This window comes from Penicillium angulare, assembly GCF_028827245.1.
Source record: "Penicillium angulare strain IBT 27051 chromosome Unknown utg000005l_segment0_segment0, whole genome shotgun sequence".
In the NCBI taxonomy this organism is placed as follows: domain Eukaryota; kingdom Fungi; phylum Ascomycota; class Eurotiomycetes; order Eurotiales; family Aspergillaceae; genus Penicillium; species Penicillium angulare.
Window position 1 is genome coordinate 2,860,990 of NW_026623164.1, and position 26,956 is coordinate 2,887,945.

The 26,956-nt window shown below is 46.4% G+C and overlaps 12 protein-coding genes across 12 annotated transcripts; 8 read left to right on the forward strand and 4 right to left on the reverse strand.

Annotated features, from left to right (window-relative positions):
• Positions 1 to 4,827: 4,827 nt before the first annotated feature.
• N7478_008405 (uncharacterized protein) lies at positions 4,828 to 5,724 on the reverse strand (the record flags this gene model as incomplete). Its single annotated transcript, XM_056924619.1, has 1 exon — positions 4,828 to 5,724. One exon carries the CDS (start codon positions 5,722 to 5,724, stop codon positions 4,828 to 4,830), a length of 897 nt encoding a protein of 298 aa, XP_056777345.1.
• A 633-nt stretch (positions 5,725 to 6,357) lies between these two features.
• Positions 6,358 to 7,455, reverse strand: N7478_008406 (ketoreductase; the record flags this gene model as incomplete). The annotated part of the gene is made up of 2 exons (XM_056924620.1): positions 6,358 to 7,221; positions 7,282 to 7,455. The coding sequence occupies 2 exons, from the start codon at positions 7,453 to 7,455 to the stop codon at positions 6,358 to 6,360; spliced, it is 1,038 nt and encodes a 345-aa protein (XP_056777346.1).
• A 191-nt stretch (positions 7,456 to 7,646) lies between these two features.
• Positions 7,647 to 8,138, forward strand: N7478_008407 (Erg28 family protein; the record flags this gene model as incomplete). The annotated part of the gene is made up of 2 exons (XM_056924621.1): positions 7,647 to 7,709; positions 7,791 to 8,138. The coding sequence occupies 2 exons, from the start codon at positions 7,647 to 7,649 to the stop codon at positions 8,136 to 8,138; spliced, it is 411 nt and encodes a 136-aa protein (XP_056777347.1).
• Positions 8,139 to 8,437: 299 nt separating this feature from the next.
• On the reverse strand, positions 8,438 to 9,813 carry N7478_008408 (UDP-glucose:hexose-1-phosphate uridylyltransferase; the record flags this gene model as incomplete). Its single annotated transcript, XM_056924622.1, has 4 exons — positions 8,438 to 8,540; positions 8,599 to 9,364; positions 9,457 to 9,641; positions 9,716 to 9,813. 4 exons carry the CDS (start codon positions 9,811 to 9,813, stop codon positions 8,438 to 8,440), a joined length of 1,152 nt encoding a protein of 383 aa, XP_056777348.1.
• Positions 9,814 to 10,873: 1,060 nt separating this feature from the next.
• N7478_008409 (F-box domain protein) lies at positions 10,874 to 12,037 on the forward strand (the record flags this gene model as incomplete). Its single annotated transcript, XM_056924623.1, has 3 exons — positions 10,874 to 10,957; positions 11,011 to 11,812; positions 11,892 to 12,037. 3 exons carry the CDS (start codon positions 10,874 to 10,876, stop codon positions 12,035 to 12,037), a joined length of 1,032 nt encoding a protein of 343 aa, XP_056777349.1.
• An 856-nt stretch (positions 12,038 to 12,893) lies between these two features.
• Positions 12,894 to 14,528, forward strand: N7478_008410 (uncharacterized protein; the record flags this gene model as incomplete). The annotated part of the gene is made up of 2 exons (XM_056924624.1): positions 12,894 to 13,212; positions 13,291 to 14,528. 2 exons carry the CDS (start codon positions 12,894 to 12,896, stop codon positions 14,526 to 14,528), a joined length of 1,557 nt encoding a protein of 518 aa, XP_056777350.1.
• Positions 14,529 to 14,786: 258 nt separating this feature from the next.
• N7478_008411 (acyclic terpene utilization AtuA family protein) lies at positions 14,787 to 16,672 on the forward strand (the record flags this gene model as incomplete). Its single annotated transcript, XM_056924625.1, has 2 exons — positions 14,787 to 15,414; positions 15,471 to 16,672. The coding sequence occupies 2 exons, from the start codon at positions 14,787 to 14,789 to the stop codon at positions 16,670 to 16,672; spliced, it is 1,830 nt and encodes a 609-aa protein (XP_056777351.1).
• A 185-nt stretch (positions 16,673 to 16,857) lies between these two features.
• On the reverse strand, positions 16,858 to 19,031 carry N7478_008412 (uncharacterized protein; the record flags this gene model as incomplete). Its single annotated transcript, XM_056924626.1, has 2 exons — positions 16,858 to 17,962; positions 18,025 to 19,031. 2 exons carry the CDS (start codon positions 19,029 to 19,031, stop codon positions 16,858 to 16,860), a joined length of 2,112 nt encoding a protein of 703 aa, XP_056777352.1.
• A 278-nt stretch (positions 19,032 to 19,309) lies between these two features.
• Positions 19,310 to 21,249, forward strand: N7478_008413 (uncharacterized protein; the record flags this gene model as incomplete). Its single annotated transcript, XM_056924627.1, has 6 exons — positions 19,310 to 19,393; positions 19,486 to 19,590; positions 19,959 to 20,465; positions 20,537 to 20,658; positions 20,778 to 20,862; positions 20,929 to 21,249. The coding sequence occupies 6 exons, from the start codon at positions 19,310 to 19,312 to the stop codon at positions 21,247 to 21,249; spliced, it is 1,224 nt and encodes a 407-aa protein (XP_056777353.1).
• A 736-nt stretch (positions 21,250 to 21,985) lies between these two features.
• N7478_008414 (MFS transporter) lies at positions 21,986 to 23,818 on the forward strand (the record flags this gene model as incomplete). Its single annotated transcript, XM_056924628.1, has 1 exon — positions 21,986 to 23,818. One exon carries the CDS (start codon positions 21,986 to 21,988, stop codon positions 23,816 to 23,818), a length of 1,833 nt encoding a protein of 610 aa, XP_056777354.1.
• A 480-nt stretch (positions 23,819 to 24,298) lies between these two features.
• N7478_008415 (putative DSBA family oxidoreductase) lies at positions 24,299 to 25,297 on the forward strand (the record flags this gene model as incomplete). The annotated part of the gene is made up of 6 exons (XM_056924629.1): positions 24,299 to 24,332; positions 24,420 to 24,498; positions 24,556 to 24,596; positions 24,663 to 24,790; positions 24,841 to 25,157; positions 25,219 to 25,297. The coding sequence occupies 6 exons, from the start codon at positions 24,299 to 24,301 to the stop codon at positions 25,295 to 25,297; spliced, it is 678 nt and encodes a 225-aa protein (XP_056777355.1).
• Positions 25,298 to 25,781: 484 nt separating this feature from the next.
• N7478_008416 (NAD(P)-dependent oxidoreductase) lies at positions 25,782 to 26,783 on the forward strand (the record flags this gene model as incomplete). Its single annotated transcript, XM_056924630.1, has 2 exons — positions 25,782 to 25,829; positions 25,884 to 26,783. 2 exons carry the CDS (start codon positions 25,782 to 25,784, stop codon positions 26,781 to 26,783), a joined length of 948 nt encoding a protein of 315 aa, XP_056777356.1.
• Positions 26,784 to 26,956: the final 173 nt, after the last annotated feature.

Genomic DNA, 26,956 nt, shown 5'->3' on the forward strand with positions numbered 1-26,956 from the left:
GCCGGTTTCTCGCAAGGGATCGCGCCCTTGCCCACTCCCTCCCCAACCCTCCTCATGGTATCCACCAGTGCTTGTCTGCTGAGTACCTGCAGCACCTTGCAGCCTTTTTTTAGAGGGCGGAACTTTCCATCGGCCTCTTTCTAAATTGACAAGGCTTACGCCTGCAGCGTTTACTCGTAATTTATATTTATTCAACATGGACCCATGAATCTCTTATTCAAACGGCCTCAAATTTCGAATAAGAAAAACGAGCAACTTGTCAAGTCGGCTTACTAAATAGTTCCACTAAAATCGGCATCAAGTGCGAGTCATGGAATCGCCTGCACTTGTCAAGTTTTTTCTCGTAGTCAGATCTGCAAGTCAGATCTGCAAAACAATTACAAAGAAAGCAGGCTGAGGCTTTTTGATTCTTGTCAGGACAATATCAAGCCCCTCTCTAGGTCTACGTCACCTTTTGGATATAATACCCGTCTCTGTAGAATACGCATAAGTACATATTGAAAAGTTTCCAACTGGGTTTGATTAGTGTGGAATTGAATTTCTCATGCCAAAGACATCACGCTTGTCGTAGTCCGTACAAGGCCCTTTTTAGCAATAAAACCTCGCCGCAATGGCCATATCCCGGAGGTATCCGCATGACGATGAGGCGGCCATCAATTTCTGCGTTCAGATACGCGGTAACCATATCAAATTATCAGATTTCAAGGTTTTTCCTAACGGCCATGCACATGAAAAGCTTCACAGACTCTGGTGATGCAACGGGACTGTACTTCTCATCGAAGTTGTTTCCACATACCACAAACCTTGCTCTGTATGCTGTGGTTGTGTTGGATGAATCCTTCTTCAGGTCATACACCCACTTACAGGGTAGAATTCGTTGATTACCATCCTACCTCTTGATGACTTCGAAGGTGTCGTGGATCCATCCGAATATCATATTTCTTTAGCAAGGAGAGAGAACCTTAAAGTAGTGCTCACGAGATAACTCAGTGAGACAAAAAAAACAATGCCCGTACTCTGGCTAGTCGAAAAAAATAGTAAGGATCTTTTTTATGGACGGCGATCGGGTGAAGGGACTCGAAGGAGAGGAGGGAGACTCACGGTGATTTCTGTGCGGACGAGATTGTGTTAATAAAAGATGCCAAACGAAAGGATTTCTGGAAGGTGCAGGTCTGAATCACAGGATGCAGGTCAGTGAGCTTCAAGTTGTATGCAGCGGACGATGGAGACTCTTAACTTGAATGAGAAAAGTAGCCTGGGGTCCTGACTGGCTTCGTTTTGTGGCAATCAATTGATGTGGTAGTAGGTAGGCATCGCGACCTGCACCGCGACGATCATGCAAATATGTGAAGGTCCAAGTCAGGTACTAGTAATAGTATCAATCGAGCTTTCAAGTTTATGAGGAACTTCAAGTTCGGTTTGCTATGATCCACCCATCCAAGTGTTGCCGGTATATATTTGAACCTTGCATTTCGATAATCATATACTATATATCGAGTTCACGAGTTATTAATTGCTTGAAGTTGAAGAGAGCGCATGAAGAAAGCACCCTGAAAAAAGTGGAAGCAGACAGGAAATATACTATCACAGACATCTATATAGATGCCCTGATTAATTATGTGGGCTCACGTGACACGTAGCACTTTCTAGATCGTGACTGGATTTATATCACCACTGTTCCCAGCTAGCCTATCTTGCAACAAGTTTCAGGAAAGGGTACGTAGAGAATATGTATAAGCTAGTAGTAGGCACAGCCTGTTCAAGTTTTATGATGGTATTGATGGTCATAAATCATATATAAAGAAGCGGAGCACCAGTCTCAAGCTCTTCTTATAGAATCCTTATCCAGTCTCGCTGAATTCCTGGTAGAATGAATCTCCCAATCTGAGGTAATTTTTATCTGTCCCTGGCACCATTCCGATAACTTCTTCGCCATAGGAGGATGTCTGACCGAAACAAGGGGAATTTCAGGCTCTTCCATTTGAGAGCCCGATAAAGCAGTCGTTTTGTAATACCCGGAATGTCTGTATCCATATGCAGCGGTGTCGTCGGATGGAGAGGAGAATACATGTCTTCCAGAAATCGATCGGATAGATGGTGGCATGATCGGCAGACACGCTACGATGATACCCAGTAGAGGTACAACGCAGGAGAGGAAAGATTTTCGTGCGGAAGTGTAGGTGATATCATCTTCGTTGAGGTAAGAGTCTGCCTTTATGCGTATCAAGGTTGTTGCGATTATTCTGTATGGACACGTTAGGTTCAGATCGGGGTCTTCGTGGGAATTTTACTTACATCAAGCCAAGAAGGTAGATAAAGGTAGTTGCTGCTTTCTTAGTTCTGGATAGGCGCAAATGTATCAAGGTAGGAAGAGGTAGACACAGAATGAACGATTCAATGATTCCTTCACTTATTGTCGTGGCCAATCGTAGCGTTTTTGGATCGCTGCAATGTCCGTCGAGTTCCGGAAGCCATATCTTTTTTGACGGGGTGCAGATAAATGCTGTTGCAAAAAGGCTTCCCACGCAGAGAGATGCACATAAAATCATAGTTATGTATGTGCACCATACTATTATCCGATGTTGGAATTGGCGAAGATAAAAATGAAGAATAGAAAGTTGGACTAGGCCAACGACTGCGATCCACAAAAGATCACTGGCATATGTGATCTAGATATTGTTAGCTCTATACAATCAATCACCACCAACATTGTTTAACGATTGCACTTCATAACAAGTGGCCATTTGCATACCTTTTTAAAGCGAACGACTGCATCTGCGCCGCCGATCGCAATAACATTTTCAGTATGTAAGCCCAGCCCACAGAACAGAACTAAAAGTAGCTCTACCACATAACGACCTAACATTACCGTCTTTTTGCAATAGTTAGCTGTGACGTTGTACTTGAATTCTCAAGATAATATAGCATGAAGTCTCACCAAGGCAGCTAAAATCAACCAATCATTTCCCTGCAATGAGACAGCGAGCAATCGCCTCGACCATAACCGTAAGGCAACAGCAATAACCCCACCCGCCAGCAAAACAGACTGCACAGCAATATCCGCCTTACCAAGCCAGTTATGGCTAAGAGAATGAAAAAGAACACCCGACATTGGGGACAATAATCAAACCAAGTCTCACAGCCAAGCCATTAAATTTATGAATCGAAATCAAAGAGAATGAATCTCGATCAGCACCACGAGGATACGAAAAAGTGCAGCGGGGCCGCGCATTAAAGTACGTAAACTAAGCAGCGTAGTAAGGGGGATTAGTGGGGAGCGTGTAATAAGCCCAAACAAGGCAAACCCTGGACGACCCAAGCGTGGAAACAAAGCGCCCGGCGCGATATTTGTAGAGAGAGGTCAAGATCGGCATGCCATGACTGAAGTCATATCCGATGTGTTGATGAGGAATTTTAATCTACTCGGTGCAAGAAATGAAAGGTCTACAGGGGTTTAATTGGATGGGTGACTTGTTTTTCCAGAAGGAAAGTTGAAGTCGGGGGAATCTAGGCGTTGTGGTGGAGCGGGAAGCTGCCGCTCGGATTCCCGCGTGAGACTCCACTTTTGCCGTGGTCGAGTACTTTATCTCAAACATCCGCGTTTCATGATCTCACACCGACCCTGGTGGAGATCGCGATTGTCTCATTGTTGTCCAGTCATATCGGCTATCTGCATGCATGACGGTGGTCGAGACTGATCAGGCTCCATCCCTAGCCTGTGAGTTGTTTTTCTTCTTCTTATGTTGCTAAATATGGCTTTTGGTTGGATCTTGGAGTCCGAAGGCTTTGGGGGGTGTTTAGAAAGCCGTGATTGTGGGTTTAAGGCAAGAACTTGAAGGTCCTATACAACACACTATCTAATACAACGTGTTTGAGGGTTTGATAGGATTTGAAACACATAGCTGCGGCTATATCCAGTATCAAAACGAGGGACTATTGACTATTCTCCCTTTTCGGAATCATGGCCTTAAATAAACAACAGAACAAAAAAATATCTCAAGGACATAGACATTGACTCATTGGAATCGTGCAAATTGACATGAGTACTGAAATCCTGAAAATTCAATGCTGGATAGTCTCACTGTGTGATCTACATCGTGCCGAGGGGTATCACGGAGCTGAAATTCAACCCGACGTTGTAGATGTGCTTGGGCCCGTGAGCAGAACCATGGATTCTCGACGACCAGGATTCATATTATCCAATCTACTTCACATTGATATAGAAACATCACATGTGCTTATCGAAAGGTCACAGCCCATGTTCCGATCCTCCATGATGAGATGATGCTCGCCTACTACTCGAAGGATCACACTACTCGGCAGCCTCATGCAATTAAAGACTGCCCCCACAGTACCGTTGACCCTAAATACATATTAGGATACGTCATTCCTAATGACCGAGGGATTAGAAGGGATTGGATATTATATCCTTCAGCGGTATTTCTTTCAAGTGACGGTATCATGAATCATAGGCATTAAAAATTAAATGAAGACCGAGGCCTTATTGCTGTAGTTCACTCGAGATGATTGATTTGGGTCCAGTTTATTCGACGAGTAAGATCCAGCCCTGCTGGGTCCATGTCGTTTTTTTCCAACGTCGCCCCACTGGGCCACAACTTCAGGTCAACCTCCATGCACTATAGTCCATCACACTAACTACACAGACTGGTACAGGCCATGGATCTACCCAGACTCTCTTGTTTCTATCATGTTTCGCCCTGTTAGTAGTGTAACTAATTCGCATAGCATATTGGAAAAACATCAAACATAGGATATGTATTATCATTTAATGAACTGATTATGACGTCTGGTTAACCACAACTTGAACTACTCATGAAAGACCAGACACCGAACCTCAATACTCTGTCTCGGAGGCGCATCCAACGGTGTCTGCGGATCAGTAAACGCCGTATGACACGATCCATGAGCAATATCCGTCTCCCCACCCGTCATAGTATGACTACTCGAATCAAAACACTTAAGAAACATAACCTCATCCGGCGTCAAATCCTTGGCATAAAAGAACCTATGCTTCTCATTCGGCGCAATAGAATAAACCTCCCCCTTAACCTCATACCCCTCCGTCGAAGAAACAGACTCAGGATCCGGCGCAATCTCTCCCCCCTCACAGTCCGCAGACCCAATCGGATAAAGCAGATCAACCTTCACAAAATCATCAGGCTTCGTACTCCTCCAATCAATAACCGCAAGCGGATGATCAGATGCGACATTCTCAATCGGTCTCCAAACATTAATAATCTGCCATCGACCCTTCAGTAGCTCTTCGGCCTCGGCCTCTGGTAAATGGCGCCGAACTCTAACTTCAGCTGCCCCCGGCGTTTGATCCACATGTACCAGTTGGACAGGACTACGTGCTGATCCTGTCTTTCTGCGCCGGATCGTGTGGTCGAATAAAACCACTTTTTTGATTCCGGGGATTTTTTGGCGAAGGATTTCTTCTACCTCGGCGTAGTAGGATGATTTGAAGTTTTCGCTGTCTGTGAATTGGGTTATTTTCGAGGGTGCTTTGTAGACGGCGAATCCGGCGTTGTCTACTGTGAATTGAGACTCTTGGCCGCGGAGGTTTTCAACTGGGAATTCTTGACTGGAGATGGTGTACGAGGTGCCCGGGCCATCGACCTTTGACCATGGTTTTTCGAAGGGTTTGGTGGCGTGGGGATCATAGGAAGATCGGTCGATGTAGTTGAAGATTCCTGTCGTCATTGTGGTGAAATGAAGTCTCAGATAGATATTTGTTGTCGCTTAAGTATGTTGTGAAGCTAGATATGCGATATGCGATATGGGTGTTGTTTTTATCAAGCCAAAAGTATATCTGGGCACTTGAGCAGTATTTATGATGACTGGAAAGTGATTGCGCCACTGCGATCTTGGTATAATTGTTCAAATTAGTAATCCTCAACCCAACAGCGTAACTATGACTCGCCGAGTGAACGCGGGGACTTTCCATGACTAATTAGCCCGATTGTGTAAGCTTCACGATCATTCTACAAGAGTATCAGCTCGGCCTTTGTATCGATTCGGTCTTTGAATTTTAGTTTCATTCAATTTCTAACTAACGACAACTGAGGTGCTCCCCGTTTCCTCACCTCATCTTCTTACTAATACTGTATCATGACTAGGTATCCTCATGTCTCAGCAGAGTATGCTACAGACGCGTTTTCAATTATATTAATTTTTAATAAACAATTAAATTGGACCGATATCCAGTCATGTAGTTCGTAAGCTATATTTTCTATTCTCACATCGTCAGCTGCACCTATAGAGCAGCGACAATCATTCATCTTGGTGATCAATGCTAAAATTGAGTTAGGACCAACACCCCCCAATGCCATCTAATTAGGTGCTCTTCTTCTGAGCCTCTCGCTCCGCCTTGCGCAGCGCACGCTTACGAATGCTCTCATGCATAGACTTGTTCTGAGAAATGACAATTTTGTTCATAGGTGTCAAGACAGAGGTCAAGAACCAAGCCATAATTCCATGGCTCCAGTACGGAGAAGAGCTGTAAGCGTACGCAGTCGAGCCACCACTGCGACCGATCTTCGACAAGACCGAGCGAACAAACACGCGAGGAGTAGGGATAGAAGCCGAGGCACGACGAATTTTAGACATAGCAGAGGTAATCAGGTAAGCGTGGACAAGCTCAACTTCAATACCGTGGGGAGCCAATTCAGATCCCAAAGCAGTAGACCACTGCTGCAAGAAAGCCTTGCTACCGGAGTAAGTAGCCAGCAGAGGAGTAGGGAGGAGACCACCGAACGAGCCCATGGTGAGGATGAGGCCGCGGCGACGCTGGATCATGCCTGGGACGAAGAGCTGAGTAACGCGGAGGGTACCGGTGCAGTTGATTGTGATGATGTTTGACATCTCGGAGGCGGGGGTTTGAGCGAATGGAACGGGGATAGAGTGGCTTTGGCCGACGTTGTTGATGAGGATTGATACGTCCAGGTCGGAGGTGAGTTCGCTCAGAGCGGCGTAGTCTTCATCGGAGTTTTCGGAGAAGTCCATGGCCAGAGTCTTGGTTTGGACATTGGGGTATTGCCTGGTGATTTCCTCTCCGAGGGCGATGAGCTTGGATTCGGTTCGGGATACGAGGACGATGTTGAATTTGGCGCGTGCGAGCTGCAATGCGAACTCCTTGCCCAGTCCATCGGAGGCACCGGTGACGATGGCCCAGCTGCCGGGAGGTCCGAATGAGTGCAACTATCGGAATGAAGGTATTAGATTGTAATTCAGTATGGGGCTAAATAGGATATAACGTACCGGTTTACCAGGGAGCACGAACAGGCTCAGAATCACCCGCAGGAAGCTCCAGATCTTGCAGCCGACGACCATCCCACCAGTTGCAAGGAGCAACAGGGCACCGATGGTCGGCAAACCAGGGGCCAGATGAGTAGGCCATTGCGACAGGCAATCAATATGCTTTGAGATATCCATGATGTGCGAGGATAAATTAATTGAAAAAGAAGACAGCAACAGAAGAGATGGGGAAGAAAAATTGATGTGCAGCTTGTTGGGGAAGATCAACGCCAAGAACCAACCTAATCAACATCCTCGGTCTCTCCCTCCACTTATTTCACAGGCCAAACAAACTCCAAATCTCTCTCACCCAACAGACCCCAATTACAATGGATCAAGTACTCTCTTATCTTCCCCCCTTCGAGGGTCTTCTGCCCAAATGGCTCGTCTTCGTAAGCTCCACCCCCAAGCTCCATCATTGGCCCCTTTTTTCTCCCCGCAAAGCTTTAAAACTCTCGCTCACTAAACTCCAGGTCTCTGCTGTTTCAGCAATCAACAGTCTCCAGGCTTACTGCTCCGTCGATTATACCTCGCTCCTCTATACCAATGGCTCCAAGCCTTGTGAAGCATTGTCCGGTCGGGTCTTTGGTACCTGGACTTTCCTTTCTGCCGTGATTCGCATGACCGCCGCTTACAACTTGACTACGCCCGTCGCGTATGATCTTGCTATTTGGACATATGTCATTGCCCTGACACACTTTACTGGAGAGTTGATCTTTGGAAACGCGTCGCTGAAGGGTCGCTTTCTGAGCCCGTTGATTGTGGCATCTTCATCTATCGCTTGGATGTTGATCCAGCGCAAGGAATATTTGGGTCTTTAATCTGAAGGGATGAAAGAAAATATAGAAGCCGCGTTACTACTGGGTTACATGCTTTGCTTGTCTAACCCGCCGCTGGGACCTAATCTCGCCAAGTATAGAGCCCATGCGGCTTTATTCCTCTCGAGTCAAACAAACCGATCTGTCCGATCTTTACGAGTCGACGTTCGAAAAATATCTTCATTATCACCATAATATGCTACACTTTTATCTCTCTGAAATTTCCATGCCCCAACCTCGGGATGTGACTAATATGCAAAAAACAACCCCAATATTCCTATGAGATATCTTTGTCTCCAATCTTACTCTAACTTCTTACGGTATAATTCTCCACCGCAGCCACGTAACCGAGCAGCAGCCTGCTCGGGTGTAATATCGCGCTGGGGCTCAGCCATCAATTCATATCTGTGACAAGTTAGCGGGATGCATACAAAAGAGAAAGGGACGAAAGAACAGAACATACCCAACAAGGAACTTGCGAACAGTAGCACTACGGAGCAGCGGAGGGTAAAAGTGCAAGTGCAAATACGAAGCCTCAATCTCCTCAGCAGTACCATCAAGAGGCGCTTGATGAATACCCATACTATAAGGAAAATGAGTCTCGAAAAGGTTATCATAGCGACGAGTAGTCTCGGCAATAGCCTCAGCGAGAAGAGTCTTATCCGACTCGCTGAGATCAACCAGTGCGCGCTTATGTGTGCGGCTGACAATCATAGTCTCGAAGGGCCAAGTCGCCCACCAAGGGACAACGACAACGAAAGCCTCGTTCTCGAAGACAATACGATCTCCCTTGCGGCTCTCTAGTTCGGCATAATCCTCCAGCAAGTGGGAGCCCTTGTGCTCATGGCGGTACCGGAGCAGTTGCTCCATCTCCGCGGCAGGCTCCTCAGGCAGGGTACTGGTAGTCCAGACCTGGCCGTGAGGGTGAGGGTTCGAGCAGCCCATGGCAGCGCCCTTGTTCTCGAATATTTGCATGTAGCGGTACTGCTCCTTGGGCTTGGTGACGTTTTCGTGGGGAGCAGTGGGCGCAATGTGAGTGGGTGGGGCATTCTGGGCCAGCGGCGAGGTAGGCGAAAGGTGAGCGGCGTAGATCTCTGTCCAGGAGTTGATCACCGGGACGATCTCGATAGGAGACAGATCGGCCAGGGTAAGGTTGTGAGCAGCTGAGAAGGTCAAGACGTAACATTTACCTGTTACAGGCTCGGCCTTGAGGAAGCGCGATTCAAGATCTAGTAGTGATGAGACCAGGTCAGAAAGTGTGCGACCCCAGAAAAAGGAAAAAAAAAAAAAAGTCAAAGCCCAACCAGACTGTCGATCTTACCATCATTATTGCTATCGTCATAGGAAGCCTGCTCTTCCTTCACGGCACTGTAGTCGTTCACGAATACAAAAGTGCTCTCATACTTGGGGTTGACGTCACCCTGTGCGCGCTCGTTTCCAGGACACAAATAACACTTTGGGTCATATGCAGGCAAAGTCGTTTTGGAAGGATTTTCCTGCGCGCCTCTGTCGAAAAAAAGGAAAAGTGCCCCATTAGCCTTCCGGTTCTGTTACACATAATGTTAAAATTGGAGACTCACTGCCAAGGCCGCTTGGTTCGATGGGGAGAAACCAGGATATAGGATCCTCGCAATGGATTGTATCTCCGGTGGGAGATATCGTCAAGAACGTTCTCCATTGTGAAGGGTACAAATACAGCTAGTAGCGGGTTGAGAGCGAGAGTACCTTGTTGGTGGTTGAGAAGGGAGCAGACCCAAATACATAAGAGGGGGAAAAAAGCTCTTGCAACCCCGGCTGTTATGTCGGGGCTCGGGAAAATGCTAGGTCCCTCCGGCGGGGTGGGACGCGGGGTCTCCGTACTCGTAATAATGTGAAAAATGCTCCATTATTACATAGCCAATAGGGTCTTATACGTAATATGGATATGTATATGGTCCTGAAGAGAAGGCGATCAGCATTTTACTACCTTTTTTGCATACTATAGCATTGCCAAAAGAGTTATACTGCATCTATACGGCTTTTGTGGGGATGTGACGTTTAGGTCTCGGTGAGCCGTATGGGAACAATTGCTCGGGATCCCGCACTGAAATTAACCGGGGTGTAAAGTGGGTAACTCATAGCTACATCAGTCAAATACTATGCAGGCGAACGATTGCGGACATGGAGATTATGTATAATCTCAAAAGGGGGATCAGCCACACTCGATATGGCCACATGGGTACAGCTTGTACACACTGTATAGTATATTCAAGGTTCAATATGAGCAAATCGAGTGTATTATGTAAACACATGCGTGACATCATCCTCGATCTCCCCATCTGCGCTTATCGATAACGATATACATGATGGGCTCACTCGACAACATGATTCAGTATTCCTGTCAAGCCTAGATTTATAAAGCTATCGAAACCTCATCTTCCTCTCGATCTGGGCCTGTATTCCCACAAGCACAATCTCACGCACAGTCAGAGTGGCTGTATTTTATTGCTTTATCATTTTGTATCCATGAATCTAGGGTATCAAGATCTTATACCTATTCATTAATACCTCATATTTCCAATTATTCTTCATATCTTTCGTCTAAATTCAATTCGTCATTCACGTTTCTCATTTAAACCCTTGTCATCCGCTTATCTATATCCTTTTTACGTTCTACTCCCCTACAATCTTCTTCTCATCCGATCATTCCCGCCCTTGTTACTGTCTCATTACTCTTATAATTTTTACCATACGCAAAAATGGGCTCCGCATCAGCTTTAGTCAGTTCGAGTCTCTTCAAAGATCAGAAAGATGTTATGGGTATTCTTGATTTTCCAACGGAGGTGAGAAGAACCATATATAGTACATGATCGATGAGGTGCTAATATTAGAATAGATAATAGATATGATCATTGGTAATCTTCCAATATCTACACTGCTATCTCTGACTAGAGCATCGCACGCATTCGAGGAGATTGCTATGTTCCATCTTGAATCCCGTCTGCATGGGACCTTGGCCCGCGAGAGTCAGGATTCGTTTTTACACGTATGCTTGTTGACTCCAATGAACTACAACAGTGATAAGCAAAGCAATGCCTGGAAATATAGCGGCACAGCCTCTTTAAGTGGCACTCACTACACTCTCAACGCCAATGCAGACCCCAAGCCTGAATTGGCCAAATTGGACAATCACTTTTTAGTTTTCCAGCCTGCAGCATCTATGATAGACTCACGAAACTATCGATGCAGGAGTCGGGGACATAGAGAGAGCAATTCAGATTGCTGTCTTTCCAATAATTCATGTTGCCGTGCTGGTAAAGGCAATTCCGTCATTGAAAGGGAAGATATCCAAGTCGAATGGTTTGAGGACTTTGTTCAGTTTTGTTTCAAGATCTGCTTATCCAACAACGATTGGAATATTCATTATGGTCACAACTTTGTGGACAAGATGATCCGTATACCTCGAACATGGCTTGATAAATGCAGTGAGATGTGCAAGGCGGGCGATGACCTCAACAATAATGAATCAATCCAATCTTTGGTATGGACGGACGAGGAAACTGGAATTTGCTTACAGCTGGAAGTCACTTGGGATCCCGAAGATGATCAATGGCAATTAATCAACAGACCGTGGGATGATAGTGGAAGAAGAGACTCGGAGTGGGCTGCTGACGGCTTTTACCGAGTCGCTTTACATCGTGAGTTATTCGTTCATCTTCCTTCTTCTTTGCTATTTGAACTCTTCCATAAACAAACAGAACGTTGACTCTTCATCAGGTCTCTGGGTCCCTACTTCTCAGTTTCTCTTGAAGGAGGAAGATGCGATAAAGCTTCTTTCAGAATGGAAGAAAAAAGTTATGCACTTGATGCCAAACAGGATTAGAGAACGAGAGGTAGAGATGGACGAGTCCCCTGCCGCATGAGCTCTTGATAGCTTCCCTTTGTTAGCTCGACATATGCTGAAATTTTTTTTCATTTATGGTTAATACCTTTCTGTTTCTTTCAAATCGCCAATGCGACACCCTCGCACATCTCATAATGGGCTTAGAATCATACACACGGAGACCAGATCCAATTCGCAGAAAGGACCTGTTCTCCCATATCGCTAGGGGATGACCCTCTATATAGAGCCTATGATGATCTGCCACTTTTCTGAACTTAGATCCCTAGAGAATCATTTTAAGATGTGATGAAAATCCGCACCCAAGAAATTAATTGTTGTGTGGATCGCCACCTCAAGTCGTTTATTTAATAAAATTGTTGCTGAGCGAGACCGAAGCGCCCAAGAGGTTCTTAATCTTTGAACTGTCTAACACCGTTTGGTTTTCCTGGCAAACTCAGCGGTGCATAGGAGTGAGAGTCCAAATTAACTGTCGGAGAAGCGGGTCCGACGCCCGACCATAATCGTGCTTGTGTACATACGGCATTCCGCCCCCACCCGGTAAATTAACTGATGAATAACCGCCGACCAGATTTATCCAAGTTATGCTGTTAAACTCCTATGTCTCACGGTTGCCCCGCAAGCCGTATAGTACTATTTCTAATTTTCAGTTCACTGAGTTTTGTTCGGAGCTGATTTTCCGATGAGATGTCGATCATTAATCCATGTTGAAGTGAAAATGCGGGGTTGAGGATAGCTTAGTATTAGGTATGGCTATGAAACAACATTATAAAGCCCTGTATGGTCCTGTAGAGTCTGTATAAAGAGTGGAGGACAGAATTGAGAATATCAAAGTGCCTCTCGCCTTCCATCGTAACATTGATTGCACTTCCTGCGTCATGGGCTTTCTTCATACCTGTATCCTCATTTCCACGGCATTAGCCGCTGTCCATGCAAGATTCACTCCTCGCAAGTCGATTAGCTGCAGCAGCTTGGCCGGTGGAGTATTAGGTGAGGGTTACAACGTTACAGATGCGGAGGACTTTGCAGCCGGCAGTGTGAATGCCTCAGGAATCATCAATCAATTCAGCCTTTGTCGAGTGCAAGGAACTCTTACATATGGTCCAGATGACGTGCCAGTCAAAAATGGCGCCAATATCCTCATTTGGGAAATCTATCTTCCAAGCTCTGACTATAACGGAAGGTTCATGGTTGTTGGTAATTGAACTTCTTTTTCTTTTGCCAATCTTCTCAATACATGAAAAAGTCAGTTCGGCTAACGTTCTTGAAAAATAGGAAACGGTGGCTACGCTGGTTATATTGACGAAGAGTCAATGATGGTTCAGCTCAATTTGGGCTATGCGACTGCCGGTTGTGATAGCGGGCATTCTCTCGCTGCAAATGGAAATACTGCATATGCTCCGTTCTTAGCAAACAAAGCGGAAACAGGAGCCTGGATCCACAATTCTATTGCTTTGACAACTGCAGTTGCTCGGACGATGACCACAAAGTACTACGAAAAGGCCCCGGAATACAGCTACTACTATGGATGCTCCACCGGCGGCGCCCAAGGATTCGCGCTAGCCCAGTATTACCCAGACCTGTTTGATGGAATATACGCAGGGAGTCCTGGAAATTGGTACAGTCATTTGGTCCTCAGCTTCCTCTGGAATGGACTTCACACCACAGGGACTGGTTATATGACTCAAGATGCCTTGGATTTCATCACCGATAGCGTTGTCTCCGCATGTGATGCGATAGATGGAGTTGTCGATGGCTTGATTGAGAATCCTCTACTATGCGACTACAATATCGCTAATCTGGAATGCGCAGCGGGTCAGAGCTCTACCGATACCAATGGCACAGTTTTATGCCTCACTTCAGCCCAAATCCAAGCCGCGGAAGCTGTCTACACAGGTCCGAAGAATCTGGTCACGGGCGATGAGGTTTATCCCGGGTTGAGCCTGGGATCGGAGAATGGCTGGATCGACCAAGAAACAGTTCTATATGAGACATATACAGCATTAATCCTGAAGGAAGTTGTCTTCCGCGATCTGGCCTACAATGTATCCAGCTTTAACTGGGGCAAAGATGTCTCAAAAGTTGACGCGGCCGCGTCCCCTTTGATCGATGAGATCTCAACAAACCTTTCTTCCTTCCAAAAGCGGGGAGGGAAATTGATTGTCACCCAGGGGTGGGCGGATCAGTTCAATGCGGCCACCTGGCCCATTCAGCACCTTGAGCAGATCCAGACAAAAATGGGCGCTGCCACTACCGACAGTTTTTTGGAGCTTTTCATGGTCCCTGGAGGTGGTCATTGCGGTTCTAATCCTGGATACACTCATGTCCCGGGTACGTACAATGTAATTGACGTGCTGGTTCCATGGGTGGAACAAGGGATTCGACCGACTGAGATGATGAGTGTAACTCCTCCGGACGGGACGAACACCACGCGTAAGCTTTGTCCTTGGCCGAATACTGCACATTATGTGAAGGGTAATATAGATGACTGGACGTCATACACCTGCTCGTAATATACCATTTCCCTAGTTATTACAGAGAAGAATTCGGGGTGTGATCGCAGGAAAGGCGCGGGGAATGTATGTTTCGGACGGATCCCTCCGATGGATCATCATTCTAGTACAGCCGTCGGAGTGGGTCCCCGGGGTTTAGTCATGTTTGGGGTATACCGTATAACTAGTCTGTACAGAAGCTAGTAATCACATCCTCGTTTCTTTTTACTATTATTTATTCCCTTTCAAAGGTTCTCAAAAACCATAATCCCGGCAAAAATGCTGTCTAAGCGCCCGATTCGTGTTGGAAATGTTTCCGGTGCAACGGGTGACAGCCCACACGCCATGAGGCGAATGGCACAGGATGGCAACGTGGATGTGATCGTTGGAGATTGGCTTTCGGAAATGAATATTGCCTGGAACTCAATAGCTAAAGATCAGGATTCTTCTCTGGGCTATGAGCCTGGCTTCTTGGCACAACTCACTGAGTCGATCGACACGATTGTGGAGAAAGGGATCAAAGTTGTCACTGATGCAGGAGCATTGAATACGGAAACACTGGCAGCCAAGATACAGGAGATGTGTCATAATGGAGGTCACAAAGATGTGGTGGTTGCCATGGTTCTCGGTGATGATATTTCAACCCTCATAAAAGACCCCGCTCAGCGGGAAAATCTCCGGCATCTTGACCATTCCGAATGGGCGCTCAAGGAGTGGCATTTGGAACCACATTGCGGAGTAGCTTACACAGGAGCTTGGGGCATCGTGGAAGCGCTTAAAGCTGAAGCAGACATAGTGGTCTGTGGAAGAGTGACAGATGCCTCTCCCGTTATTGGCGCTGCAGCGTGGTGGTATAACTGGGCCAAAGATGAGTGGGATTCACTTGCGGGTGCTCTGGTTGCCGGACGTGAGTTGCCTACCAAGCCAAGCCGATAGACATATGGCCCTCTAATAAGCTCCTAGATCTTATAGAATGTGGACCCTATGTGACAGGGGCAAATTTCTCCGGATTCAAATCATTGCTTCCTCATCTGGTGGATCTCGCGTTTCCCGTGGCAGAAATCAACACAGACGGAATGTGTATTATCACAAAGCCAGAAGAGCATGCTGGAGCTGTGACACAGCACAACACGATCGCGCAATTTTTGTACGAGCTTCAAGGTGAACAGTACCTGAACCCAGATGTGGTTGCCAATCTTCACAATGTAAAGATCGACCAGATTGCTCCAAACCGAGTACAAGTCCAGGGAATTACAGGATCGCCTCCACCATCAACAACTAAAGCTATGGTGGCTGCCAAGGGTGGATATCAGGCCGAAGCCACATTCTACATTAACGGACTAGATGTCGATGCGAAGGTAGAGATGATGCGCAAACAGCTTCTACATGTCTTCCGGGGCCATCGTTTCAGCAAACTTGCCATCGACTTATACGGATCCAGTGCAACTGATCCTCGAAGTCAACAGGCAGGTACAGTATTTCTGCGCGTCTTCGCCCAGGCCAAACGGCTGGAGGATATCTCCGCTGACAAGTTCAAAATCCCAATATACGCATTGAGAATGCAGAGCTACCCAGGATACCACATGAACCTCGATTTCAGAACTATGGATCCCAAGCCATTTATGGAGATCTTCCCCGTCACCATCTCCATGACAACTCTGCGACAGGAAACTCATATTATGCGGAAAGCAATTACAGAGAAAATTAGTATCGGTCCTCCTGCTTTGACCGCCGAGTACCCTATCATCCGTGGTTCATATGAGACTTCAAACCCAGTGAAACTGGCCAAGTTTGGTCCTACAAGTATGGCTCCGCTGGGTAGTATTGTTCACGCACGGTCGGGAGACAAAGCTGACAACTCTAACATCGGTTTCTTTGTCCGAAACAAGGATGAATACCCGTGGTTGCAGTCTTTTTTGACAATTTCTCAGCTGAAAGCTCTGTTCGCGGACGACTGGATAGGGAGGGAAAACAGTGACAAAAGGCGGGTAGAAAGATGTGAGTTTCCAAACATTCTGGCCGTTCATTTCCGCGTGATGGACTTTTTGGACGGAGGGATCGCAAGCTCTAGCAGAATTGATGGTCTGGGCAAAGGGATCGGAGAATACCTCAGAAGCAGGGTGGTTCCTATTCCAGTTCAATTCTTGGACAGGGGACGTATTTGAAATTTCTCTCTCTCTTTGTTTTGGAAGCTATTCGCAATTATGTATAATGTACTATAACTATATATTTAAGTTAGTGAAATGCAATGGGTTCATTAGTTCCCCAGAAGTGAAGACCAAGCCCATTTTTATAAGACTTCGATATATTTGGATGTTGTGTTGAATCATTGTCTCGTCATTCTCTTATTTCAATGTTCCGGTATGCCATCTATCTGTCCCATCCAATCATGCAACAGCTGTCCTATGGGATCTTCGCCAAATGCAGACTCGTTAAAATGCTGTAAATCATCGAAACAACCCCGAAAAGCATCGTCAACAGCAAGAAGTGAGGATGCCTCTGCGTTCTGCAGAGGCCATCCACCGGAAGGGACATTATTCATTGTATAATCCGTGGCTTGGATTGCTGGATATTCCATGTTAGGGCTCAGAGAATGGCGAGGTACAGGAGAGGGTGCAATTGGTTGTGGGCCAGCTGCCCTTTCGTGTGAAGTGTGATAATCCACCGCATCCTTCAAAACAGCGTCACCTAACCGATCAAAGACGTGATGGCATTGACGAGGTATATTTCCACGTTCCGAAACAGCAACCAGGACATTGGAGCATGAACGGGAAATGTTGACAATTTCCAAAATTGATGGATCTGATCCTAAAATCGGTAGGTCGAAGGCTTGTCGATGATTCTTCCTGGAGCGAAAGTGCCGTCCAGCGGCATAGAGAAAGGAAAGACCGGCCATGAAGACACTATGCAAGGTGATCCAGGTATAATTCATTCTCGAGAGTCCATGAAGATGTGAATAATAGTCAATTGACTGCTTCGCAGAAGAATATATGATCGGCAACACGACGCTTGCCCGGGACGAGTTCAACGGAAGAGCTGGAGATGGCCGATATAACATGAGAAGAGCGTTATGATACAGCAGCTCGTACCACTGTGGGGTTAAGAAGCTGGAAGACCAAGATATAGTGGATAATCCAGTACATGGGTTGAGTTTCAATGAGGGCGTTTGAAGTCGCCATCGTTCCAGCTCATTGAAAAGATCCGCCTGTATGTTCAATGCTAAGGCTTCATCAATATCATGGCAACCTTGGTGCAAGGATGTCATAATTTTGCCACAAATAATTCGGTATCGAGTTATATGAACAAAGGCAGCGATCCGTTGTCGATTTTCGGTCGATATCATCTCGCTTCGTTCTGTGAGACTCGGGAACTGCGCAGCTTCGCAGTCAGGAAGAGCAAGATTTACGTCTTCTATATTGATCGCCAGTGGTCGGCCTAGTGTAATACTAAGCACGCTGAAGCCAAAGAATGTCAAAATTAGTCTCCAATATCGCTTTATTACGTGAAGTCAACTTACCGGTCCATAGCCAATAGACACCAAAAGCACCTTCGACTTATTGCAGAGATCGATTGCTGTGCAACGTCGAAATTTTCTCGATACCCATACCCTTGTTCTCGATGGAGGCCCATCTCAAAACACATGCGTGCTGCCACCCCAACCATATGCCACAAACTTGCAGATGTTTCTTGGGTGGAGCTTGTTAACCAGTACTGGCAAAGAAGTAGAATCGCCTGTAGGGCCTCTAGGCCTCCAAGAGATAAAATATCACCCAGTTTTGAGATACCTTTGGCCTGGTACATCTCCGCTTCTGGTAGTGATTGCCAGTGAAGCTTTTGAACATGTGATGTGGAAATCGCCACAATCATATAAAAGACGAACGACTCGTAGGGCTTGTTTTCCAATATAGATGGATCCGCATATATTCGACTCAGGTTCGTCTTTGCCAGATCCTCAGAGATAATTGGATAGCATATATGATCGTGTTTGAAAAAGGCGTCGTGAAGATCACGAGCCAAGCTCTCTGGAGGATATGACGGTCCTTCGTTAATCAATGTTGAGCGTTGTATTGATGCAGGCGATTTCGCAGATACCGGTATGGGTCTCAGATTCTGGGCTCGCAGTGTTCTACTGGAAGACTTATCAGTTTCGATGGCGGACTTGAGCAGATCTGCAAGAAGGAGCCCGCTTGTAGATCCAAGATACTGCCGTTGACCCCCAGCATTAAGGGAAAGAAACGACACCTCATCAGAAATTTCATTTCGCCCCTCATTTGCAGGTGGTGAGTTATTGACATCGGGGGCGTTAGATGTGAGTGTCTCCAATCTCGCCGTCAACAATCGATTATGTTCCTCTGTTTGGCGCAATCGATATTCCAGTTTCTCAACGACATCGCGTCGGACAGTTGGTTCCTTAGTTCTGTCGGTATACACGCAGACAGCGCCAGCCTTGCTGCATAAGCGACAGGATGGTTTTAGCCTGTCACATCTAGATTTCCTTTTACGGCACCGATCGCAAGCTTGCATAATTATTCGGGTCTGATCTCTGCCTTTGCTGAGGAGAATGGGAGGTGTGGAGTGCGGACGAGGGGTCCGATCGAAGGAAATCCTCCCCGATCCTGTGACAGACTACCACTCCTTCGATCGGAGACGGGCTCCGACTCCGGACCCACAACTAAGAATTGTGGAGTTCTGGGGGAGATGTTGGGGAAATGAAGGAATTCAAAATATCTACATGTACAGAGCTTGGAGCCCTCTTTCCCCGGACTTTCTTCTCCACACTTCTCCTTTTTCATCCTTGTAACATGGCCAAATCCCCCGAAATGCAGGATGAAAAGGACTTTACGACAGGTACGGTAGAAGGGTTGGAGATGGGAATAACAAATCAGGTATGTATTCCAAGATTACATGCACCTGCTGTAGGAAATACCTAATGGCTAACAAGCATGGTAGGGTGAACATATTCATTCCGAAATTCAAGTCGACTCCTACGAAGAAAGTCGCCTCATTCACAAGCAAGACCTCCGGATACTGCCTTTGTCAGCTGGGATATATCTACTCTGCTACCTGGATCGTTCAAATATTGGTGTGTATGGTTCAAAATACTGAGACTCGTCGAGTCATTCACCTACTTGAACATTATGGTATATTCGATTGGCTGACTTGGTCAAAAAAGGAAATGCAAAAACTCTCAACGCGGACACGGGCAACGACTTGCTTCAGGAAACGAACATGACAGACCACCAGTATATGTGAGTGGATTTACTATTAGTGCCGGAAGAAATTGCATCTCAAAGCTAATAAAATCCAGAATCGCTCTGATGGTCTTTTTGATTGCCTATGCAGTTTTTGAAGTCCCTTCAAACTACTTGCTAAAGAGATTGAAGCCAAGTGTAAGAATCCTCTACGAACTAATATCTGCCATCGACTGTTAATCTGATTTGGAAATTCCAGCGCTGGATTGCCTTCCTTATGTTCTCATGGGGAGCGATCACCATGGGCCTTGGAGGTACACAAAACTTTGGTCAGGTGGCGGGTGTACGCTTCCTCCTAGGAGTAATTGAAGCCGGTCTATTCCCAGGTCTGGTATATTATCTCACTTTCTGGTACAAAGTCTCAGAGCGATCATTGAGAGTCGCTCTTATATTGGCTTCCGCCACTTTGGCTGGCGCATTTGGAGGAGCTATTGCATACGGAGTGGGATTCATGAACGGTGCAAGTGGTCTCTCCGCCTGGAGATGGCTCTTCATCATTGAGGGAGCTCCGTCTTGTGCATCTGCAATCCTTGTTTGGTTCATTCTCCCGGACTATCCGGAGACATGCAATTTCCTTAACTCTGAGGAAAAGGCGTTGGCAAAACAGAGACTTGGCGCGGAGGGAAGCGATCGCGAAAGAAGGTCAATGACCTGGAGCGATGCTAAAGCTGTCTTGACCGAGTGGCGACTTTATGCACATTATCTGGTATGGGCATCTGGTTGAACCTTTGAAGTCTCCAAATCGAACGATTCCAGTTACAGCTAACCAATATTAAGATTTACTTTGGAATTTCCACCCCATTCTCTAGCCTGTCACTTTTCACCCCGACAATTACAGCTGGTCTAGGATACGAAAACCTCAAAGCCCAATTAATGACCGTTCCACCGTATGCCGTGGCGTACGTGGTAACTCTCGCAGTTTCTTGGTCTGCAGACCACTTTAACGCGTAAGATTCCTTCTCCATTCCTCCTCGCAAATCTTGCACTCAGTGATAATGCTAACAACAATGACATACAGTCGCAGTCTTCACTCCGCAGTATTCTCCTTCATTGGTGCCATGGGTTTCCTGGCTTCGGCAGTTCTCCCTGCAGATGATTACCGCGTAAATACTTCCTTGAATACCATTATTGTAAATCAATAAATGAATACTAATAGTTCCTCTCATTAGTCTCGATACGGATGTTTGATAGTCGCGGCTTCGGGGGCATTCTCATGTATCCCTCCTCTCTTGGGTTGGTTGTCTTCCAATCTACACTCGTCGGCTGAGATTGGACTAGCCATTGCATTGAATATCTCCTTCGGAGCACCCGGTCAAATCGTCGGTGTCTGGATTTACAAGTCCGATCAGCAGGCGCGAGGATTTCCAACCGGACACTGGACGAACGCGGCACTGCTTCTTCTTGTTTCATTTACGTGCGTCCTTATGCGACTTTATTATGGATGGTTGAATAAAAGGTCCCCTCACAACCAAATAAAATACGCTTACTGAGGTATTTCAAGGCAATGATTTGCGATCCTCTATCAGGTCTAATTGGATTGCGGTATATTATTGTGTGAAAGCCTGTACATGTATATTCATCTGGATCGCCTTATACAATTATTTTATTTTCCCTCGTGAGTGATTGAAGAACAAAATGAAAGTAAAAGGCAAAAGTCGATAATCTCACCATCTACAGTGCCGGTGTTGATATCCTGTTGTTGAAAATGCAAGCTTTTGGAGAGCCACTAGGTAAGAGTGTCAAAAATTATAACCAAATATAGAGTAAAGAAAATAATGAATTTCTGACTAACGAATAAATCAACTACAGTATCAGCCGTACCCGATTTATTCATCACAATGCTGCTGCAGGCAAGAACGAAATCCCGGACGGCTCCACTGAAATTTCTGTCTATGCTCCACTCTTCTACATTGCCGACTTTTCCGACCTCGGGAGGATTCATAATCAAACCAATCATATCACCGGCTTCCCAGATATACCTGGCAAAGCATTGACTTGTCTAGGAAGTTACCGAGGTTCCGGCTATGAAGGTGGACCATCGACTGCTACATTATGTACACATTCTTCGTTTTTTTTTAGGTGGCAATGGTTATTTTTGACTTTTGACATTACGCCCTGTTGATCCTATAACAGGCTGATCTGCATCGAAATTACTTCTGGAAGCTGTGACAGACCCATCTACAGAACCACAGTAGATCTAGAGGGCCCTGTTCAGATTTTCAAAGAATGGCAGCTCCCAATACTGGAGATGCGGGCATTTCGCTTCCATCCAAAATCCCATTTTGGCGTCTCGTCTTCGACCAAAAAGTTATCACTGATGAAGTAGCTCGATACCCATACGCTGGTTCCGGCACCGAAGATGATCCTTACGCTGTCGTCTGGATACCACGCGATCCCCGCAATCCAATGAACTTTAGCACCGTCAAGAAATGGTCCGTCACAATCCTGGTATCATTCGTCACTTTAGCTGTCGCGTTAGTGTCATCCGCCTACTCAGGTGGAATGAGCCAAATCATCGAGCAATTCGGTGTAGCTGAAGAAGTCGTTATCCTCGGAGTGTCACTCTTTGTTCTCGGCTTCGCCATCGGGCCTCTCATTTGGGCGCCTCTGAGTGAAATATTTGGTCGTCGTCATATCTTCACTATCAGCTTTGCTTTCTTGACTGCGTTCAACGCCGGCGCGGCAGGTTCGAAAAATATTCAAACCTTGATCATTCTCCGGTTCTTGGCAGGATGCTTTGGCTCTTCACCATTCGGTAATGCAGGAGGTACAATTGCAGATATGTTTCCTGCCTCGCAGCGTGGAATCGCGATCAGTTTCTTTGCTGCCGCTCCGTTCTTGGGTCCGACAATTGGTCCTATCATTGGAGGCTTTCTTGCTACTGGAGCTGGGTGGCGATGGGTTGAGGGCTTCCTCGCTGCCTTCTCTGGTGCGCTATGGCTCTGTATCATCTTTCTTCTCCCAGAGACATACGCGCCTGTTCTCCTCCGTCGGAGAGCCGCGAAGTTATCTGAGATGACTGGCCAAGTGTACCGGAGCAAGCTTGATATCGAGCGTGGGCCTATCCCAATGAGCAAAACGCTCAAGACTGCCCTATCACGTCCCTGGATCTTACTTTTCCGTGAGCCAATCGTCCTTCTACTTTCCATTTATATGTCGATTATCTACGGCACTCTCTACATGCTCTTCGCCGCCTACCCGATTGTATTCCAGGAAGTCCGGGGCTGGAGTGAAGGCATCGGTGGCCTTGCCTTCTTAGGTATTCTGGTCGGCATGATCATCGCCGTCGCGTATACATTCCCAGAAAATTTTCGATACGCCAAAAAATGCAGCCAAACTACCGATCGTCTTGCCCCAGAGGTCCGACTACCCCCTAGCATGGTCGGAGGTATCGCGCTGCCGATCGGATTATTCTGGTTCGCCTGGACAAACTCACCCAGCATCCACTGGATGGTGTCTATTGCCGCGGGAGCCCCATTCGGATTCGGCATGGTTCTCGTATTCCTCAGTGTGTTCAATTACCTCATCGACTCGTACACGATCTTTGCCGCCTCAGTCCTAGCCGCAAACTCCGCCCTTCGATCCCTATTCGGCATGGCCTTCCCGCTCTTCACAACATACATGTATCAAAATCTCGGAATCCACTGGGCCTCCTCCATTCCCGCATTCTTATCTCTCCTCTGTGTTCCCTTTCCGTTTATCTTCTACAAATACGGAGCTCAGATCCGCCAACGGTGCACCTACGCTGCTGAGGCGGATGCATTTATGCGCCGGCTGGCTGAGAAGAACCAAGCAGAGACTCGACAGGAGCCTGCTGCGATTGAAACAGAGAAGCCTGTCCTCCAGGCAGTTGTCTCTGGCGAGATGAGTGATAGCGACAGTCTGTCAACTGTTCCTTCGCGTATCAGTATCGGACGTCGTGCATCTCGAGCATCGCGAATGTCTCGCCATTCTGGCCCGTCATTGCATCGTACTGCCACTGCGACGCAATATGAAGAGAACCCTTATGATTTGGATTTAGTCAATACCCGGCAATCAGCTATCAGCACTCATCGCTAGCACTGATACGCTGACCACAAAAGTTCATATATTTTAATAATTAATATACATTCTATTCCATTGGCATTCCTGTACTTTTTGTAGTCCGTGCTGTCGCCTCTCTTGTGCATCAAGTGTCTACATCGTAATAACTGACAGTAACGATCCAAACTTACTAACTAGGTAGGCTTTTTGGTCGAATGGGATTATCCAACAATAACTAACAAAAATCACTCTAAAATAACTACCTCAAACTCGGTGTTTATTCTGATCTTGAATTTCAACATGAATAATCAAATAAATAAGGTACAATATTTCGCTGTTGTTCCGTTGCACTTGTTACACTCCCGAATTTCCTGATCACTCATCAGCCCCACACAACCTCGGCCCACCTCCACCTCGGGCTAGGCGCAGTCGCGAGCTATATGAGAAACCTCTTGAACAACACGTATATGATCACACAATCGTCTCCAGCTTGAGGAAACCCCAATTGACGCCACAATGACAAGCAAAATAGACGCGTATATTGATTGCGGTATGGTCACGCTACCCCAGCCCCTTAACATGCATTCCTGCCCCGCATAGGAACATCGCAATCGCGCAAAGCTAATACCAATATTAGTCTCGCCATATTCATACTACGCACTGGTTTACCTGCGCCGCAATCGCAAGGCACTAGAATCCCATGGCGTAGAGGTTGAGTGAGTGGTGAGCTGGGGCCCCTTGGTCCGTGTCTGTGTTAACATTTATCTTATCAGATTCCATCCTATCTTCTTAGGAGGCGTCAACGTTGGCTCTGGTATGTTTAAGTTCCTTTCATATCATATTTAAGAGATGAGTAGAATACTCAAAATAAATATGACAGGAAATAAACCACCATGGACATTACCAGCCAAGGCCGCATATGGGAAATATGATGGACAACGCGCAACTAAATACTTCGGTGTTGCACCGATAAAGACACCGGACTTCTTCCCTATCCTATCTATTATGGTAAGTGAGAATTCCCAATCAAATACACATCGAAATACTTACATTAAAAGCCCCAACGATGCATGATCTATATCAAGAACAATTTCCCGCGTGAAAAATACGAGACTGCATTTCTCTCACTGTCAGAATGGATGTATCATAAGAACATTGATATCAGCAAGCCAGATAAAATGGCTGAGCTTCTGCAAACCCATGGGTTCTCAAAGGAAGACATTGAGAAGATTCTAGCTGCGGCGTCGAGTCCGGAGTATAAGCAGGCGCTTACGGACAGCACGCAGAAAGCACTTGATCTTGGTGCGTATGGGGCGCCTTGGTTTTGGGTTCGGAATAAGGAAGGACTGGAAGAGCCTTTCTTTGGAAGTGATCGGTATGTGCGACGGGTCTTCTCCATTTTTGTTAGCATGATTGTTAACATTGAATGATATTAGGTTCGCGTTTATGTGGCAGTATCTCGGTCTGCCGTTCCAGGATGTTAGGATTATTGAGAACGAGAAAGCAAAGCTGTAATTAAACTAGTTTTCTGTGACTCAGTCAGTTGAATTCAATTTCATCAAATTAGTGTGGAATGTGGTTCAACAGGTAAACATCGGACATAATCGGGACCCGATGCGTGCGGTACGACCGGGCCGTGCGGCTCGTAGTCACGATCGGATCTTGCATAGTAAATTCTTCACGATCAGTAGAAATTACGTACTAACTCCATAAATGACAAGGCTATGACTCTTCAAGCTAATAGAAATAAACGAATATAAAAGACTCCTTCTTTTCCCGCATTCTGTTCTCATTGTTCCTCCATCTCATTGTCTTGATTGTCTTCAACTTCAGAGCCGGTTAAGAACTAACCCCCGTTCCACTCTTCCCCATTTACCCCACGCTGCTCCACGTCCGAAGGTCCGATTTCATCATATAAAGTCAATCCCAACTCCAATCCTTTCAACCCATTTCCACCATCTACAATTATCAGTACCTCAATTGATTGAAAACTACAACCATGTCCGGACTACACGTTACCTGGATCGGCCTCGGCAACATCGGCCGAGTAAGTTACTCAAACACCCCACACAAGCTCTGAACAATCACTAACAAAAACCAGGGCATGAGCGCCAACGTCGCTAAGAAAGGCCCCCAAGCCTCTCTGACGCTTTACAACCGCACCACTAGCCGCGCAACAACCCACGCAGAATCCTTAAATAACCCATCCGTTAAAGTGGCCACTACAATCCCCGAAGCAATCTCCAACGCGGATATCGTCTTCACCTGCCTAGGCGACGACAAGGCACTAGAAAGCGTAATCTCCAGCATCCTCTCAATACCAAACATCAACTTTGCCACCAAGACATTCGTCGACTGTTCAACCGTGCACCCAGATACATCCCGCGCCACTGGAAAAGCCTTCAACGCCGTTGGCGCATCATTCGTCGCAAGCCCCGTGTTCGGAGCCCCAAACATGGCAGATGCAGGAATGCTTATCATCGTTCCAGCTGGAAAACAAGATGCCATTGCTAAAGCGCGACCTTTCTATGAGGGCGTCACTGCATCAAAGACAATTGATTTGTCTTCTGGTACTGGTGCTGATATTGATGTTGGAAAAGCTACGACAATGAAGGTCATTGGGAATACATTTATTCTTAATACTGTTGGTGTGCTTGCTGAGGCTATGACTGCGGCTGAGACTACGGGGTTGGGCGTTGAGCCGTTGAAGGAGTGGATTGAGATGTTTGCGCCGGGACCGTTTGCGAAGTATGCGAATCGCATGGTGACGGGTGATTATTATACGAGGGATGAGCCTTTGTTTGCAGTTGATCTGGCCAGGAAGGATTTACGACATGCGTCTAATTTGGCTAAAGAGGGTGGACAGCGGATGAGGAATGTTGAGGTTACTGATCATCTGTTGAGTGTTGTTAAGGAGGAGATGGGAGAGAAGGGCGATATTGCGGGTGTGTATGGGGCTGCTAGGAAGGAGGCTGGATTGGAGTATGGGAATCAGAACTAAATAGAGTGAGTTGGGGGGGGGGGGGGGGCTTTTAGTGTTTACAGTCCACTCCATATACTACTTGGGTAGGACTTTTTGTTTATTATTTTTGTTACTTACGTTGAAATTGTTTTTTACAAAATGGAAACACGGTTATGGTTCAATGCCATTTCATTTGACTAGAGATAAACTCG